This window comes from Symphalangus syndactylus, chromosome 20, assembly GCF_028878055.3.
Source record: "Symphalangus syndactylus isolate Jambi chromosome 20, NHGRI_mSymSyn1-v2.1_pri, whole genome shotgun sequence".
NCBI lineage: Eukaryota > Metazoa > Chordata > Mammalia > Primates > Hylobatidae > Symphalangus > Symphalangus syndactylus.
In genome coordinates, this window is record NC_072442.2 from 25,622,143 (window position 1) to 25,642,394 (window position 20,252).

Consider the following 20,252-nt stretch of genomic DNA (forward strand, 5'->3'; position numbering starts at 1 on the left):
GTGTACTTTTTTCCATTCAAGTTGCAACTCAAAAGATGTCTCAGAGAGGGCAGAATCCCCAAAAAGCCTAGGCTATTAGGACACCCACAGATTCTGCAGAATCTACACCCTCCCTCTGCCACAGAGTGCCCAGTAATCAGTGATGCCCCTCCAGCCCACAGGCAGGCCAGTCACCTTTCATTCCACCAGAGAAGCCTCTCCAGTTGGCAAAGACCATCAGAGGCAGCCCTTCCCTGTTGAAGTCCTTGATGGCCTGATACGTCTTAAACGCAGAATCTGGGAACCAAACCTGGCCAGCCTGCTGGATTATCTATTGGGAAAAGTCAAAGAAGACACAATTAACAACACAGCTCCAGGGAGAAATCTCTCCAAGGTGAACAAGATTTTACTTATTTAAAACTGAAAACTAAAAATCAGACCAACAAAAACTATTGTTCATCAAGATCATCATGTTTGGAGTAAAAAAGAAGAAAGGATCCTCGATCTTTGACCTTGTCAAATACTATTCTTTTTAAGTCTTGATTATAACAACTCTGTAGTCAAAAGGGAAGAATGCAGTCCTAAGAACCCTTGTTCTAGGTTTCCCAAAAGCTACTTAAAATGGCTCCATTGTGCTACCCTTTAAAGCAAGTCAATTGTACATAGTCTCCCAGTCCTTTCACCTTTGTGCTTAGTATAGCATTTTCCTGTACCGTGGCTAACGAATAGACAGTTGACGTCACACTGCTGAATAGCCTCCTCCCTGGCCTCCCTGACCCCTCACTTTCTGAATGGTGTCAGGATGTGAAAATATAATCCATCCTTTAAAAAAAAAAATGGCGCCAGGCACAGTGGCTCATCCCAACACTTTGGGAGGCCGAGGCGGGAGGATCCCTTGAGCCCAGGAGGTCAAGGCTGCAGTGAGTCAAAATCACACCACTGCACTCCAGCCTGGGCCATGAACCATGTCTCAAAAAAAAGGGCTGTGACGTTCATGCTTGACATTACGGCAGACTTCACCATTAACTCTAGCTGTAGCTCTTCCATGTGTATACTCAGAGAATAGGGGACCAAAGAGCCTTCAGTATTATCTCAGCTGCCTTTCTATAAGACCATCTCCCCAACAAAAGTATACTGTTTTCTAGCATCAAGAAGACTACTGTAAAGACTTATTTAATTTTTGAGGCAGAATTTAGCTTCTAGTTCATTTAGACTCATCTTAAAAGTGAGCACATGATGTTCTAAAATCATTCAAGGCTGCTGATGGCCTTCCCTCTAAAACTGATGGTTTGCAATGCTCCCGATGTATTCACAGGCACTGCGACGAGAAAAACCCTCCAAACACAGCCCCCAGTGTATTTGGGGTGGCCTACCTTGGCTTCAGAATCCAGGTTTGCTGGATCAGCTGGGATACTTAGTTCTACTGTTCGGGTTTCTACAGCAACAACTCCCACAGGTATTCCTCCTAGCCTGATAAAACATGAGTCACATAAGAACCCAATGTATGTCAACATTATAGCTAGCCATTTGTTTTCCAATCCCAAATCAAGACATTGGGGAAAAAATTAGAAACAAACACAGAGAGCAGGGGAAATATGATTCTTCTACGAGCTAAATGTGAGACTCTACGGATTTGATATTTACTCTCTAAATATGGTGGGAAACCACCCTCAGAATCACTTCTATTCGGAAATGTCCCAACACAAGATAAATTCAAACCAAGGGCTGTTCTAGGGGAGCCTCTGCATTTAGACTCAACAGCCTAGCACATATACACATCCCTACCCCTGTGGCTGCCAAATGAAATTTCTCAGTTCACTCTAGAGCATCTCCTTGGTGAAGATGGTAGGAAATGGTCTGAAAGGCAGTAGGAATCTGAGACTTTCAGTAACTTTTAATGAGGGCTGACCTTGCTGAAATGGAGCTGTAGTTTTCTATGGAATACTAATAATGTGGTTCCAGATAAGATTTGAGGGTACAATAGGTCTTACTATTGGGTGTGTGGATAGGGAGTATGTAGGCATGTTATGATGATGATGAAAAATACATGCCAAGAATAGGGAAGTGGATCAACAAGCCCTTAACTTTCTCCTTCCTTGGAAAAGACCAATGGGACAAGGATAATTTTTAGTAGTAATCCTGGTGAAGTCTATATTAGAAGTATATATTTAATCTCAAAGCTATGTTAATTTAAAAAACTGTTTAGGAGCTCAAAGCCTCTGCACCTTATACTCCACTATGACTTCCCAGTTTGGTCCTCGTAAAGATTTTCTAGGAAAAATCAGAGAACAAGGCAAAGTACAGGGTGAGTCTTTACTCTGGAAAATGTGATGCAGTCTTCATTCTCACTGTTGCATTCCTTGGGGTTGGGGCTGGGATGGGTTATAGTATCTCATTTCTCACAGCATCTCCATAACAAACTTTTCCATGACGGATGGCCTTTGGTTGTTAAATTGGCTAGTGAAAATGGATTCCTGTCATCACAAGAGGCCTGACAAGGGCCTGAGTGGAGACCACCCACCCCCTTGTCACTTGCCTGCACTGAATCAGAATCAAAAGCCCTCTAGACAACCAGACAACGAGCAGGAGGTACACAGGAGGGTTTAGAAATATTTCTGTTCACAATGATTAACAATCCAACTGGAAACTTGTAATTGCAAAAGCCACCCTAAATCGGTAACTTATAACTTATATATTAGGGCCCATGTGACCTAATAAAGAACATCTTTATCCGAGTATTACAGTTATTTATTGAACTTGAAAACAGCTCAGAACAACTTCTGTTTTCTATTATACTTCATATAAATTTTATCAGGCTAGCACATGAAGATGCTACATCTTGTTTTATAGTGTGTCCCTGGACAAGGTGCCATGGAATAATAAAAGACAATTTACAGCCAATAGCACACATATTCCAAACATACATACCAAAGATGAGTTTTGGCAGCACTTACAGTAACAATCCCAGAGGAATACATTTATATTTATTTCTTGAAATGCCATTGCTTTTGAAAGAAGCTAGAGCTCCATTTGTGTTTTATATACTTGTGAGTATGTGTATATGTTTGGAGTAAGAAACCCAGAACTCGTCAGATGGAAAGAAAAGAGGAAGTCAGAGTGCGTGTGGCAATAAACAATGGCAGAGCTAACCAAAGCCAAGCTTGACTGATCTTGGTCGCAAAGCAATCCCTATTCTTCTAATCATAAGTGTAAAGTATTATTCTCTTATTTCCCATGGGAGGATCTTAAAGAACTTAACAAAGGTTTGGCTTTCTGAGACTTAAAATCTGTCATGTTTTTTCACAGACAGGAAAATTGAAGCAGAATAGATGAGACAAATCTCAAAAAAGTTGGTCTTAGTGTGCCGTGAGGAATCTAACAAGCTGATAAAGGAGTTGAGTATCAGGGTTCTCGCTCCAGTGCATCTCCTACTTCCAGCTCCCCAGTGGGAATTTTACCAGTCACAGAGAATACTTCTCACTGGGACTGAGAAGCCTGGGGTGAGATAAAAGACCTGAGACTTTAAAGAAAACAGACAAGTAGGCTTTGGGACATTCAGTCTGAGCTGACTCCAGGCCAGAATCCTATTCAGTGTCACAGAGGAAGACCCTGTCTGTGGGATTTGCCCTCTGATGGCTTCTTATCACATGCAGCATGGAGGCGTGCTGACCTGCTGTACTGTGAGAACCACAGAGCCTAGAATTATTTTCAAGGCTGGAATCTAAATCTCAACCCAATGTGGCATGTTTGAGAATCTTGAGCAGGTGCCACTTTTCACCAAGATAAGGAAAACTGATTGCCCCCAGAGGAAGGTGAGCTCCAGATGCGGTCCCTCAGCAGCATGTCTCTGCAGTGCAGAAGTAGATTAAGATCAGTCGTGGCAGGTGCTCGTTATAGCTCGTTATAGCAAGCGCTACAGATTATTCTGCGCAGAGCTTGCTGTTGAGTGAAGCACTTCTTAGAGTAGGTATTAAAATTTAATAGAAACTTCAATTTCCCACTTGAAAAATATAGGTATCTTGGCAACCTATTTCAGCTTATTTTACTCCTGTTTCAGGTAAATTTTTTTTTTTGGCAATTCAAATCTGATTATAATCCAATATAGTACATTTGTCACTTAAATAATCTTGGTGCCAGGAAGAACCTCTTTCCAGTTACACAGAAAAGCAGATGAGTCTCTGAATCACTTGTCACCTATTCCTGAAAGAAAATTGTCTTTGGGAGAGGGAAGGTCATTGGTGGGCTCTGGCTATTGTAGTTGGGCTTTACAGCTCCCAAAGTGTTTTTCCTGAAACATTATAAAAAGGAAATGTTGTCAAAATTAGCCTTCAGATTAAACGCATCATTGGAGTGACACACAAAATGGCAACTGAGAACCAGCACTCCAATTATTCTGCCTTGGGCATGGCTATAATCCAATATTCTCAGACAGTTCAGACAAAGAGAACATTATTGGTATATATCTATATAGCCATGGCTCTTTTCTTTCTTATTTTTAGTTGGGAGGAAAAAGAGCTGCCAAAACAAAAGAGCTCTTACCTGGCTCTACCAACCACCACAGTCTGTGCCCAGGGCTGCATAATCTCTGAGAAAGATCCATAGTCAAAAAAGCCACTCAACCATTGACCTTTTTGGGCTATAGAAGGGAAAGAAAGAAAACAGAGAATAAGGACAGTGAATCCATTGACAATGTGCTGGAACTGACAAATTTAAGGTGGTTTGGGGATTATTTTAGGGAGTTTGTTGTTTTTAACCAAATTATAATAGATGGAAGCATTAGGCAGCTGAATGTTCATCTGCCTTCAGACATCATCTCCTATTTCATTTGCTAGTCTGCATAAAAAGAATCATTTATCAGCAAAAGCATCATTTATTGTTAAACGACAGGGTTCAGCTAGCAGAGAGAGTTTGCATGCTTTTAAATAAATAACTTGACTTTCTTCAAGACACTACAAACATTTGCCAAAAGGCTGCCAAGTCATTAAAGATATTTTCAAAATGTCTATTTCTATTTTAAAACTTGCCTTACAATTTTGTTTGATTCCACTGACTTTCTTTTAACTGAAGGCTGAAAACAACCAAACAATAAGTATTAATGATCAGATAAGGATCCAAATTTGGAGGGAAAAATAGGAACTCAGTTTCTCCGCTACAAAAGCAACAAGATATATCTACTTTATTAAACAGCTGATAAAGTATAATCTTTCTACAAAAAAGGGCCACATATTCTTGACAGATAGTAAAAATACAATGGTTAAGATGCACATACTTAATGCCATTAATCTTCCTTGCACATAGAATTTCCTTCACTGGCAAGACCCAAAATTTTCAACATGTTAGTTTAAGAAAAAAACTTTTGTTCCACAGGTATGAATGTTTGACCAAAGCCCCATAAAAGCTTCTGCAAACAACTGTTTCCTAGTTTGCCCTCTCAGCTCACGGTTTTCAGTGATTCTTCTAATTTGAACATGGCCCTCCACCCCCTAAAAACCCAAGTCCAAAACCAATTAAAAGTGGAGATCTGAGCAAGCTAACCTCTGCTGACTTAAACAGGATGGAGAGTGTTTTATCAAGACTAAACTTGTAATTACTGTGTTCTACATTCCTTGCCTCTATGGCCCCAGTGTAAAATGTGATCATCCATTTCAAAATTATCTCTCCATCCGTGAGCTCAAAGCCGATCGTTTAGATTCTGGTCTTGTGTTGGGCGTCAGTTTGAAGAATATCACAGCACTATCTCCTCTAATAAATGACTTTAACTTTTAACCTAGAAGATATCTGCTTTAACTTATCACAGGGAATCATCTGCTTTCTTTAACGCTTCCACTAAATTAAAATCTGAAGTCACTCGATTTGGGAGCGAGTGTTAGCTGCACATAGACAGCAGGATGAATTACTAGGGAGTCAATGAAAAAATATTATCCAAAAAACAGAAAACTTAGTTTATCAAAAATTTCATTTTATTCTGTGGATCTCATTAATAATGGCCAGGATAATGCCCACCTACACACACATACTTCTGTTCACCCATGAAAGAAGGGCTCAAATTTTGGTGAAGGTTCTAAACCAAATTTCTAGGTTCATCAGAATACTGAATTTTAACTTTATATCTTTGGATCATTTTCTAATTCTTACTTCAATAACAGGGATTTGGAACTATAGAATTAACTTCAAGATGGAAATGTTTTCTTCTTTAAAAACTCTCTTGCTAGAGGTAGGAGGAGTCACTGACTATTGTAGCTATGCTTCACAGTCCCCAGAGAGTAGATCCTACCCAGTTCCGATGCAGAACCTTAGAAGACGGCTAAGATGGCATCCCGCATTTCCCAGGAAAAAATTCACTAAGTCTTGATCCAAATTCTAGAAGTAAAGAGGCTCACTTCATTCCCAGAAAAGTCCTGCATTTTAAGACTGACAGGTGGCCGGGCACGGTGGCTCACACCTGTAATCCCAGCACTTTGAGAGGTGGGTGGATCACGAGGTCAAGAGATGAAGACCATCCTGGCCAACATGGTGAAACCCCGTCTCTACTAAAATTACAAAAATTAGCTGGGCGTGGTGGCATGCGCCTTTAGTCCCAGCTGCTTGGGAGGCTGAAGCAGGAGAATCAATTGAACCCGGGAGGCGGAGGTTGCAGTGAGCCGAGATTGTGCCAATGCACTCCAGCCTGGCGACAGAGTGAGACTCCGTCTCAAAAAAAAAAAAAAAAAAAAAAAGACTGACAGGTAACCTTAGGCTCATAGTTCTTATCATAATCATGGCACAAAAAGAAGGGGAATGAAGGGGTAAGTGGAAGTGGAGGTTGCGGTGAGCCGAGATCATGCCATTGTACTCCAGCCTGGAGGACAAGAGCAAAACTCCCTCTCAAAAAAAAAAAAAAAAAAAAAAAGAAACAGCAGGGAGAAGGTTAGTATGGTGATTTTCCAGGCTATGTAAGAAAAACTATTTCGTTTTATTAAAATTAACAAGAAGAGGCACTGAAGACAACAGGTAAAGTTATAAATTAAAATAAACACTTCTCTCATGTTTTTATATAATAGAAAGTCTAATGTAGATATTGTAGAAAAACAATATAATAGCTATGTAATAGCTATGTGATCTTGTATGAATCACTCAACTTCTCTGATTTTTGTAAAATAGTTATCTCTCTTTACCTAAGAGAGGTTGTAAGTGCAAATAAGATAACGTATATGGAAGTGCTTTACAGTCCCACCTGGCTTTCGGTGGGTACCCACAAAGTTTTATTAGGTCTTCCTTATGAAGACCTCTCTTTCCGCAAAATCACAATGACTTTTACACTTAATAAAATACCTTCTGCAATCTCTTCTACTTTTATATATAGCCTTTCTTTGAAATGGTTGCAATAAATATGCAAAAAAGAACAAATGCTTCCTCACATAGTTTGAAAAAATGGATTCAAAATACAGCAGAGGGATTTGGTGCTCCACAAAACAACCTCCTGGTAAGTAAGGTTTGCTAGAACAGCCAAATGGACTGACAAATGAGAATGTACACAGAGTTACTTCTTTTTCCTGTTTTGTTTCTAAGTTAGGTAAAAGACAAAGCGATAGATCAGATATATCTGGAGGGAGGGCTTATTCTCACTCCATGTATCTACATAATTAAAAGTTCTGGACAATCTCTTCATGAATAAATGAGCTTACAAAGTAGCCTTCTATTAATTACTGAAGCAAGTACCAATACCATTACCAATATCATAAGAAAAGAAGGGCACATGCAGCGTGGGTGCTCAGAGCTTGCTGAGAAGAGTGAAGTCATATTCTACACTGAAGGGTCTCAAAGACGTGTGCTAAAACGAAACTGATTAATCTCTTTTGGTTATAGGGATTAGATGACTGAAGATTCTAGTCCTATAATTCTATGACTTTATGGCTTATATTGAACTGTTTTAAAGTCTTTGAACCCATTAAGTAATAAGTGCTTTAATAACAGAATAAACAGAAGAAATGTATTAGTGACTGCACTGCTCGATTCAATGGGTGATTGGGAAATCTCATTTTATTTATTTTTCATTTGTTCATGAAGGATTTCCCACCTTTTTCTTCAGAGGGCTGGTTTTCAGGTCTTTCTCATTTCTAGGTACTTAGCTCTGTTTTCTTAGTCACATGTGATTGTTCAGGAATTGGATAGTGATTGAAAAGAATGCTAAAAGCTTAAGAACCAGGTACCATAGGGTCCTCAAACATATACATACTTGGGTGAGGACGGCCTGCTAGCATCCATCGAGGATCGTATGGGGCCTTTGTGGGAACAAACTCGATGATTCTGTCTATAGGATCCTTTGAGTTCAGAAAAGGAACTGAACTGTGCACGCTCTAAAAGGAGATTGGAAGAGAAAGAGCACAGCAATCAGTGGGCGACAGCCCTAGACTCCAACTCAGCAACAATAGCTATAGACAAAGACAGCAGGGCCCACATATGGAATTACACCCAATAGTCCCAGTCTTCAGCTGAAAGAATCCTACGTATGTGCCAGGCCCCAAGGAACATGTATAGGTCAATAGTCTCATTTAGGAGGCTGGCACAAAGTGGTGTGTTTTGACTCTTGATTTCAGTGTGCCCATGCTTTCTGGGATGCTCCTCTGAGGAATGAATGGCTATTACAAAGGAGAACACCCACAATGAGGAGGAAGCTTAATATACTGGGATCTGAGCCTTAGGTAGGCCATGAGGGCTTCCGTGGCTGGAAGACATTAGAAAGGGGCCCAACTAATGAAATCCAAATACATTTTAAAGGTAGAAGGCAAAATATGGCTGTAAGGAAAAGAGAAATCAATAGCTTTCAGAGAAATATTTTATAAAAAAATTCTTCCACCATAAAGACAAGACCTTAAACACAGAGGCAGTGAGCTGTGGCGGAAATGACAGGCTCTGCAGGCCATGTCAGCGCTGGGTAGGAAGGGCTCACCTTGGGCATGTAAGACAGCCAGTGCAGGACAGTGAAAACCCCTTCAAAGTCATCACACACAGTGCAGTGGGTCACCCCATTGTTGTGCATAATCTGGATGCCCCCCAGCTGGTTATTGGAGGTATACACTTCCCGCCCAAGAACCTATTGAAATGAGCAAGAGAAAAGACATTTGTCTCTATAGAAATAAAGGCATGGTCTATTTCACAAGTCGCACTAAAATGGGTTCTTTTCTCCACAAAACAGAGATTTCAGTCTCCATGGGTTGTTCTGAGGGACTATCTGAATCTTCTTCCTAAAAAGAAAACTTAGAAAACAAAAAATACTTTTAACAATCACATTCATGGTTGCAATTTTAAAACCAGCAAGCCCCTTTCTCACCACCAGCTGCCACAGATAGGCAAAGCATACTTCCACCCTCAGCTGAAACTGCAGTGGAGGGTGAGGCTGAGACCCAGAGGCATAGGCTACCTCATTGCGTGCAAGTCTCTTTGCGCATAGACACAAAAAGGTAACATGCCTGTCTTTCAACAATATTTAGTGACAAGTCTCAGTTAAAGAAACTCTGGGGGCTTAGGTTCCTCATTTTTAAAAAGGATTATTTTTTCCTTATATTTGATTTTTATTAGGTCGGTGCAAAAGTAATTGTGGTTTTTGTCATTTCTTTTAATGGCAAAACCGCAATTACTTTTGCACCAACCTAACACTGGCCTCCACGCACAAGCCCTAAAGCTAGCAAAATCCTGAAGCAACTCATGATACATACATGAACCCCTGAGTCTCAAGTTTTTTTGTGTGTGCTGGGTGCAGGGCTGTGATTTATACCCAAGCACGCTTCCCCTCCTCCTTCCCTTCCAAGGCTCCAAGGAGTTCGGGGCCTCAATCCCTGTATATCCTTGGAGGAGTTTAATCCTTGTAAGATCAAAGGGCACCTGCAATTGGAAACCACAAAGTTTCCTTTAAAGAAGAAAAAAAGAGGAAGAAAAGATATTCCTGGACTTGGAAATTGTAGGGCTTCTTTTTCCCTTGAAGACTGGTTAATAATTTCTTTCAGGGAAGGAGGTTTTCTGACCCAGCAGATGGAAGCCGGGCAGCCTGATCACTGACTATTGCGAACTGCTGAGTGTGTAGTAATTGCCAGTCATCTAAGGTAGCCCTGGAGAGCTCTAAACAGTTGTAGAGTACTTACTGTATTTTACCTTTTCTTTTTCCTTTCCTCTCCTTCTTTAAAAAATAACGACAATACAAAATTTCTTCCCTACTTGTATTCATTTTCAGTCTCTGGGGAGAATCTAACTAAGGGCCAGCAAAGTCTGCCTGTATATTCCCATTTTGCCCCTTCTTGTTAGGAGCTTTGAGAGGTTCCCCTGCATGCTGGGTCAGCACCCCCATCAGGACCCTCCAAAGGTGGAGGAAGTTGGTGACCAAAGTAATAACCTCAGTGTGACCCAATTGGCCTTGATTCCATTTAACTTCAGCTAGGAAGGGCATAAGATACTTTTCTGAAAGGAATATGGAAAGCAAAATTGCTCTCAGATTACTGTTTTCCTTGATAAGGAAGCGCAGAAACAAGCCTTTACAGGCAGCCCCAAGCTGAGCAACATGCTGGCAGCTCCTTTGAAGGAGCCTCGTGAACAGGGGAGACCGTATCTGACCACTGAGCTCCCATCCGCCTCTCAGTCCGTCTTTAATCTCAGCCCAGGCACTGCGGCTCTTTTCTCATTCTCCTGCTGTCTCTTTCCATTTGCCCTCTCTCTGACTGATACACTGATCTCTCGGTCACTCGGCTTTCTGCTCCGCTGAGTCCATATTACTAATAACACCTCCGCCACGGCCAGTTTACCTCATGAAGGCAGGAGCACATCATTACAAAATAAACTCATAACTTTGACATTCTAGCAAATACACGCCGTTTGTTATTTTTATGACTTTAGTCTTTCTAACAGGCAGAGGGCATTACATACCTGTTTCATTTATATCTTTAAATGTGCACACACATGCACACTCACACATGCATCAGGAAACAAAACAGAACAAAAAAATCCAAACCAAAGCAAATATCCAAAGCAGTCTGTTGATGCGGGAGCCTGGTAGAGGCAGAAACCCTGTCACTTACGGAAGCCACGCTCTGGCTCTGGTTTTATGGTCGTCATAAACCCGATGGCCCACAACTGGTCCTTCTGGGACAGACTGCCTCTCTGTTGGAAGGCATTCAGTGTGATCAGCAGTATTTTTAATTATTAAAATAAAATTGGAAAGGGGGAAAAGGAATAAAAAAGGAGACACTGTGCTGACCCTGAAAATCTGATATTCACAATCTAGGTCAGGAGCCAAGTACTCCTTGTTGCCCAGAAGAGAGAGCTGGGGCCATTTTCTACTCAGAAACACTATTTTCTTCCTATCTCTAATACCTGATAATGTCCAGCCACTTAGAATCTTACACATCTCCAAAACTAATAACGGACCAATGAAGAACTACACTCAGGAAAAGGGACTGCTCAGCTGTTTAAACATACTTTCTTCTGATGTCTTTGCCTCCTCATTTAAAAGTGATCCTCTGCCACTTATCCATTCTACCTCGTATTTTTACAAAATAATGGGAGGCAAACTTGGTAGGCTCAGTAACTGAGTACTCTTCCCTTTACAAACTAAATTAAAACTCGGGTTCTGATGCTTTGGCATTGTTCTGAAAAGGCAGCAGTATTTCTACATCTCTCCTTTCCTATGTTTAGGAGAAACCTAACCAGGGCTTAACATAACCAAGAACATTATTTCTGAGCTAAAGAAGTGTTTGTCATGTGAGAAAGTTCAATTCAGAAATTAAGGAGAAAAATTACAGAATAGACTAAGAGTATCCCAATATCACTCTCTGACCAGTCTTATCTTGGGAGATGGGGGGTAAGGTGGGGATGGGCACAGAAATGAAACTGCTCCACTAATCATAAACAAATGCTAACAATCATAACTACTTAACAATCGGTGAAGAGAAAGCAGTACCCTCCAGTTCATCTTCAATGACCACATGTTTGGAGTATGCACCAGTAGAATGAGAGGGCACACAATAGCTCCTGATTTATAAGGGTCGTTGCTGACTCAAGTGGTTTTAATGATTTTAGAATACTTCACAACAAAAGCTCCAACCAAGGAAGCAGAATCTGGGTTAGGATAAAATCCATTCTGCCTAACTCTGAAATGATCATGCTATAACAGTTACATAAACCCTCATCGGTATCTAGGAAGATGAATGGAGCCCACATAGACAGAACCATTGTTTTCTTCCTCAAGGTTGCCCTACTGACCTTCTACAGAAAAACCTGGGGTCAACAACTCTCATCAACATATTTTCATGAAGTAGGTCAGCTGTGTTCAACACTCTTTTAAACTTTGACCCACGCATTTCTTGCCGTGTTTCAGTTCCCAAATATATTCCTCTTACATTCTACTTACTGTATGATACAAACTTTTAATTTATCTGTCCAGCAAGCATCAATAAACATTTAAACACAGGAGTGAGTCAAACAGAGGTGATTCTCCTGAGGCCTCACTTTCTCGCCCTCCAGATCTAAGTGGAAAAGCAGTACCATGCAATATTAGGAATAGGCTCCACCTCGGGGTCCTCTCCTGAAGAGTGGCATGCTGACAGAACTGAATAAGGGCTGAATCTGAGAGGAAAGAGGATCTTGACTCATTCTCAATATAAACTTAAGCCTCATCCAGCACTTCATTCATTGCAGCTAGAGGACCTAAGAATTAAGGGCACCACATAAAAGCTGGTGATTAGCAGAGACATAATTGTTAAAGGCTCCACCAAAGATGCTACGTAGCCTTTAGAAATGTTGAGATACATAAGAAGTACAAATGAATGCAGTCATACGTCCATGCTCAGGCCTCTGCTGCTGCTGCTGCTTATCTAGAGACACTGCAGACAGCTCAGGTTTACCACAGCTGACAGGCAATGAAAACAGCCTAATATACCGCCTGCTCTCTCCCTTAAAGCCCTTTTTGGAGATCAAGATAAACACGTTCTTCCTTTCCCCTATGCTCCAGACGTTTGACTGAAGTGGCAGAGCATTGTAAGGTTTTGTGCAAATGAAATCACTATGTAATACTGAATGAGTGCAGTATTTACTTGTCAGGATATTTGTCAGCACGGGCATTGAGATTTCCAAGTTTCACAGATGCAACTTAGCTCAATTTTTAAAAAATTGCTTTTGTCCTGACATACACATTATGTTGGGGACCCTTAGACTTACAGGCAAATATTTGCAATTATGTGGTGAAGATGTGAAAAATTATGATGCATATCAATGATGGAATAAAAAATGAAATCTATTCCTTCTCTCCCCATTTTATTTAGTCTTTTCCCCCTTTTTAAACAATCCTTGGTGGGTCAGGACATCTATTTAAGGAAGCAGGGAATACAAAATTCCTCCTGCATCTAAGAATTAGGCTACACAAAAGCTGAGTCCTCGCTGCAATCCTCCTTATTAGGACATTTCCATTCTCAAGAGGATTTGAGGAGGGGTTTTGTAAATTTACTGAGTAATTGTCATCACTGGACTTCATCCATGATTCTAGATATTAAAGTCACTCTGGGATCTGTCAGGTTATTGATAAAGGTTGGCTAAAGCTGAAAGAGAACAGATATGAGAAAGAATAAGCAGGAGTAGGGGAAAAGTGGTAAAATAGGGACAAAAGAAACAAGGAAGGATGAGAGAGAGGAAAAGGGAGGGGGAGAGAAAAGAGGAAGGAGAAGAAAAAAATGCAATAGCTCATCTACTCAGTGCAGCTAATATCCTCCTCCCTGACCTGAGAGGACTACATTTTAAAAATCTGACAAGTAATTCAATCTCCAATTAACAATTTTAAGTGGTGCTGCACATATTACTGTGTCAATGTTTCTTCAGGAATATATCCAAGGGTGAATGGAATTAAATCTCTAGGGAAATGGAACCAGGACCTATGTGACCACCAAGATTATTTGGGGGTTCCAAAATACAGTTTCTTAATACATAGGCAAAGGGCTATAATTTTTTCCCCACTTTATTGCCACTACTGTCACTGGCAAACTGGAGTGCTGGCTGGCAGGTGCTAGGCTAGGGTTGGGGTAGAGAAGGGGCTTGGTGACATACTGTGGGCAGAGGAGAGAAAAGCCTCTGACGTGAGCCACAGCTGGATTCAAGACCATCTGCTATAAGGCCAAAAATCTCTCTAGAAGCAGCAAATTATGAAGTGATCAGGTATGCTGAAGGATAAACTGGGGCAAAGGGGTGGTGCTGCCAGTGGAAGGAAAAGAAACAGCCAAAAAGAGGCTGAATATAGGCCAGAAATAACACTGGAAGACCTGCATCTCATTACTGAGGTGCAGGGCTCACTGGAGAACAGAGGAATGAATTAGACAGTGGAAAGACAATAAGGATTTGAAGGTGGAGTGGGTAAGGAACAGAGACTCATTTGTAATGTAAAAGGTAGAGAGGAGCCACACAATAGTTTGCTTGCTAAATGTATGAGAAGAAGCACAGGCTTCTGCAAAGAAAGCTGCCAAAAGTAATCACTCACCCAACTGCTCATGTAGGTAGGGACTTGAGATTTCTGATGATAAGTTAATTCCAAACAGGAATTCTTTTTTTTTTTTTTTTTTTTTGTAGAGACAAGGTCTTGCTACGTTGTCTAGGCTGGTCTCGAAGACCTGGCCTCAAGCAAGCCTCTCACCTCAGTCTCCCAAAGTGCTGGGATTACAGACATGAGCCACCATGCCCAGCCAATTTTTAAAAATCTTAAATAAAGTCTGGTTTATTGAAGTATAATTTACATACAGCAAAACTGTCCATCATAAGTATACAAGTCTGTGAATTTTAATACACATAGTCATATAACCACCACAACAATCAAGATAGAGAGCATTTTCATCATCCCAAAGTCTTCTCATGTTCCCTTCCCTCCCTCCACCCCTAACAACCATTGATCTTTTTGTTCCAATAGTTTTGCCTTTTCTAGAAGGTTACATAAATGGAGTCATACAGTATATAGCCTTTTGAATCTAGCTTCTTTCAGTTAGCATATTGCATGTGAGCCTCATTCATGCTGATGCAGGTATCAGTAGTTTATTTTTATTTCTGAGTAATATTCTATTTTATGGAAGTACCACAACTTGGTCACCCGTTTGCCTGTTGGTGTACACTTGGGTTGTTTTCACTTTTGGAGGATTATAAATAATGCTGCTATAGACATTTGTGTACAGGTTTTAAGAAAAGCCCAACCTTTTTCAAAGTGGCTGTGCCATTTTGCATTGCCACCAACAATTTATGAGAGTTCCAGCTGTCCTGCATCCTCATCAACACTTGGTATTTGTCAAACATTAAAAAAAAAAACCATTTAGGCCAGGCGCAGTGGCTCACACCTGTAATCCCAGCACTTTGGGAGGCCTAGGCAGGCGGATCATGAGGTAAGGAGATTGAGACCATCCTGGATAACACGGTGAAACCCCATCTGTACTAAAAATATAAAAAATTAGCCGGGGCGTGGTGGCACGTGCCTGTAGTCCCAGCTACTTGGGAGGCTGAGGCAGGAGAATCGCTTGAACCCAGGAGGTGGAGGTTGCAGTGAGCCGAGATCGCGCCACTGTACTCCAGCCTGGGTAACAGAGCGAGACTCCGTCTCAAAAAAAAAAACCAAAAAACAAAACAAAAAACACATTTAGTGGTGTCAAGCTGTGGTTTAATCTTCATTTCTCTAATGACTAATGATAAGCAATCTTTTCATGTGCTTATTTACCATCCTTATATTTTCTTTGGTGAAATGTCTGTTCAAATTTCTTGCCCATGTTTTTAATTACTGGGTTGTTTTCTTGTTGAGTTTGAGAATTCTTTTGGATACCAATCTTTTATCAGATTATGTATTTTCTAAAGATGGAAAACTTTTAAAAAAATCCCTGTTTGTCAGTCGCCTCCTACTGGTTTTACTGAATAGGCTGTGACTGACTGCATTGCTCACCAGTGCCAGGCCCCAAGAGTCTGGTGTTTGCAGGGCCTGGCTCTTAGGGGAGTAGCACTGACTTATTATCTCTGTGGCCTTTTGGTTTGTGTTTTCTCATTGACATCTGGTGGGCAGCAATTTTATTTTTTTCTTTAGAACACATGAAAAGCCTATTATTGTCTTTTACCTAAATTTCAGCTCCATGAAAGCAGGAATCATCTTTGTATTGCCACAGCATAAGAACAGCTTTATAACTAACAGGCATGCAATAAATGCATGTGATCTACCACAGTTCTATGTATTCTGTAAAAACTCAACTGATTAGTATGTTCAGCAAGTGTAACCACTATAAGCAAAATAAGTCTTTCATATTAGTGTTATAATGCATAGTGGCTTTCTGAAGCAAAAGGAGTGGTTCAATTTTCCTACCTTTTTAGTTTTCCCCAATGTAGATGCTCCTTTCCCTCCCTCCCCCTGTCAAAATTCTTTACATGGGCTAAAATTAAGCTAGTAATTCTAAGTACTATAAAGTCATATTATGTTAGGAATGCTCTTCTGAGCTGCATAAACCTGCTTTACCTATTGAGAAAGGCATATTTTACCAATGGGTCAGGTAGAAAATGAAGATACTCAAAAGTTGATTACATGTTCCAATGGTCTTGACTTCTCATATTTGCATCTTATGCTGTTGGTTAAATTTGGGTCGGTTCTTTTCCTTACCAACACTGATTTCTCAATTTCTTAGATGCGCATACTATTTTAGAAGGCTTAAATCCCAGACACTGAGACATTATTAAAATTAGGAACCGGTCAAAAATCAGCCAGGAAATCTTGAAGCCCAGGCATGGTAATCTGTAGTTCAATCTAAAAAGCTCTTTAAGCTTCTTCTTTCATAATCCAACATTTCTGACCGTGTACATTAGCTGATTAGACTGTGTGATGATGGCCAATCTGAATGAGAAGGGACATAGCTAGATTTGGATCCATGCACAGGCAACATTCCCTAGAATGATGAACAGCTAGGAGTCAGGTTTCTAAACAGTCTCGTTTCTGCTGCTTTACCATATTCATAGATCAGTCTGTGTACAGCCAGGGCCCAGCTCTGTCTTCCTTCTAGAAAAGACTGGAGTCCTTGCATTTCTAATCTACCAACATGTGCGGTTCTTTGCACTTTTAATTGATGAGTGTTTAGGGGGACCTCTCTGACTTGGGAACATATTGGCTCAGTCTAATGCTTGGAGATTATTAAAAACTTGGAGCTATGCTCCACTATCAAGTCTACAGATCTTTTATTTAGAAGATATGGTGCTCTAAATGCACAAAGAGCTCCCTGTCACCTTCACATTAAAGCCCCTAGTGCCTGGTAAATGGAATTATATAGCTGTCATCTCCTTTCCCCAAAGTTTTGGGAGTACAGTGGGCTCATTTTTTCACACTCCATCCCAGCTTCAGAACTAAGAGACCTACTTTGTATTGATTTAAGGTCTCAGAAATAAATAAACCTGCTTCACCACTGTGATTCACAACAAATTCATGATACACTATTGCATGATATATTTCAAGCTCTTGCTCTGGCTCTCTTTTTCCTCTGGTGAGTGATGGGGGAGGTGGGAGGTGGTAGGGAGCTGCAAAGCTGACAGCCTGATGGTTATTGGAGATGGTTGCTGACTGCAAATCCAAGAATAGACACTGTTGGAGGAGTATGGGATTTTTTTTAAAACTAGGGGGCAGGGGTGAGAAGCTAATTTACTTGGGCTTCAGGCTGGAGTTGGGGGAGAAGAAAGGCTGAAGAGAGGAGAGGGGCTGACAGAGTAGCAAAGCTTCAAGTGAGCACTGATCTGCAAAGACAGAGCTATGAATATATGTAGAAAGAGAGACAGGTGAAGAAAATTCAACATATGAAGGTGTAACATACAACTGAATAGAAAATGAAGAGGAAGAAACCAATCCTCCTAAGGAACCGTGTGTACAGAGCTAAGTGGGCCCTTAGCTTGAGTTCAGAGACAATGTTTTATTAGAGGCAGACAGTGCAGAGACCCTACATGCCACCCAAAGTGTGAGGTAGAGGCATTTCTTCATTCTAATACTCAGAACACATCAGAACCCTGGAGATGGAAATGGACAATGGATATAGGGTAGAGATATAATGAAGGTCCACATGGATGAAGTGAGCCAGAGACTGTTCACTGAGGCAAGAGGGTAATACATTCTAGCAGTTTAGCTTGTGTTTGTGTACCCTTAGGGTTTGAGTATCTAAGTCTACATCACCTTTACTGATTCCACCAAACCTTAGACCCAATGAGTTTTAGCTGGTATCTACAAATATAGCAGTCAAAAAGAACTATCCTCCAACCTTATATCAGGATCTTAACTTTCAACAAGGCAGAGGAGGAGAAAGCAGAAGATAATCGGGCTCCGAAGGTACTACATGGCACTGCAGGAAACCCCTAAGGTTCCAAGGAGTACTTCCAAGTGGAATTAAGTTTTAACTGTTTCTCTTGTTTCTTCTACTTATTTCACATTTTTAACTGGCAAAGTTATTTATGAATCCAATTTCTTTTCTATCTTGGAATAGCATTTTCATCTTCACTACATTTGTTCTTGAGACAAGACCAGACTCTGAACACAAAAGTACATAAGAAAGATTTTGGTTCCATTCAATTTCCAATTGGTCATATCATAAAACTGGGAGTTTCTTTACTAAATTTGAACACTGTCTTTAAAGAGTGATCAGTCTCTCTGTACAGGGAAACAGACTTTAGCCAAATATAAAAAAGAACTCACAGATGAATACATAGATGAGTGGGATTGGCTCCAAAAGTACTAAGCTCCCATTCAGTTGAATTTTTCACACATAATTGGGTGAATATTTAGCAATGGTGTCACAGAGGAGATTCACACAACAATTGTGTGGATGAACTTTTGAGGATCCTCCCACTCTCAAGATTTATAATTCTACAGCCACTTGTGATTGTGAACAACATATAGTGTTTGCTTTTCTGTAATACAGGTAAGAAACAAAATTAAAAAAATTTTAAATCATCACGCTCTTCAACTTCCATTCCTGGTCTCCCGAGTATGTAATAATTTTACATATCACTAATATGTAATTTAATATATAATACCCTAATATGCAATAACTTTTAAAATTCCCCACCTCCTATCTATTCACTCCCCAGCCTAAAACAGTTCCCTGGCTACAGATCAATATGCTTCTTCATAGCGTCACAGAATACTAGATATTGAAGAAAATTTAAGATTAAGAGATTCTCTGGTCTTCTACTTAAAAAAAACAAACAAACCAAAAACAGGCTTAATTCACTTTATTTTTCTTATGTACAAACTCTGTGTTGTAGCCACAGTTGGAGCCTGGGTCCCCTGCATGGAGACTCTGGTGTGGGTCTTGACGAGGTGGTCAGTGAATTCCTGACAGGAAGACTTGATGAATACAGTCTCCTTCCAGAGGTCGGGGGTCAGGTAGCTGTAGGTTTTAGAGATGGCATCAAAGGTGGCCTTGAGAAAGTTCCCTGGGGTGGCAGTGCAGCCCCTGGCTGAGGTGTAGCAGTCATCAATACTGGCCATCATCAGCAGCTTCTTGGGTACCAGGGCCGAGACGATGCCAGTGCCCTGGGCGTGGGGATGAGGCGCACCAGCACAGAGCCACAGCCACCTGTCACCTTGCAAGGGATGGTGTGGGCCTTCTTCTCCCAGTAACCTCTGTGCATGGGGACAATGAAGAGCTTGGCCAGGATGATGGCCCCATGGATGGCAGTGGCCACCTCCCTGGAGTACTTAACACCCAGACCAACATGGCCATTGTAGTCCCTGATGGCAACAAACATCTTGAACCTGGCGTGCTGGCAAGCATGGGTCTGCTTCTGCACTGGCATAATCTTCAAAACCTCGTCCTTGAGAGAGGTCCCCACGAAAAAGTTAGTGATCTCAGATTCCTTGAAGGGCAGGGAGAAGAGATAGATCTCCTCCAGGGACTTGATCTTCATGTGCTTGACCAGGTGGCCCAACTTGGTCATCCATTCCTTGCCCTCGGCCTTGCCTCCATGAGCTCTGTGGGGCCCAGGCCCTGTTCACAGCCATGGTCGCAGCCCTGGATGCCACTGCCAAAGGTTCCACGGTTCCCCATCTCAGGCACCCCCACACCTGGCTAATTTTTTAATTATTTTGTAGAGGGGGTCTTGCTTCTTGCTATATTGCCCAGCCTGGTCTTGAACTCCTGGCCTCAAGCCATCCTCCTTCCTTGGCCTTCCAAACTGCTTGGATTATAGGATTATCACGCCAACCTGATTTTCTACTTTAAAACGGGAAATGTATTATGCCTTCCATTTCACAAAGAGGAAACTAACATCTAAAC

At 41.1% G+C, this 20,252-nt stretch overlaps 1 protein-coding gene and 1 pseudogene across 4 annotated transcripts in view; both read right to left on the reverse strand.

Moving 5' to 3' along the window:
• Window positions 1-20,252, reverse strand: part of ACACA (acetyl-CoA carboxylase alpha) — a 275,744-nt gene that overhangs the window by 35,731 nt on the left and 219,761 nt on the right. For all 4 annotated transcript variants that reach the window (XM_055257045.2, XM_055257046.2, XM_063628639.1 and 1 more), the window contains 5 exons: window positions 8,909-9,052; window positions 8,195-8,315; window positions 4,519-4,615; window positions 1,353-1,449; window positions 175-310 (listed from right to left, as the gene is read on the reverse strand). In XM_055257045.2, the coding sequence (XP_055113020.1) occupies window positions 175-310; window positions 1,353-1,449; window positions 4,519-4,615; window positions 8,195-8,315; window positions 8,909-9,052 (595 nt within the window). The remainder of the gene's footprint in view (window positions 1-174; window positions 311-1,352; window positions 1,450-4,518; window positions 4,616-8,194; window positions 8,316-8,908; window positions 9,053-20,252) is intronic.
• On the reverse strand, window positions 19,192-19,976 carry LOC134735384 (small ribosomal subunit protein uS5-like; annotated as a pseudogene).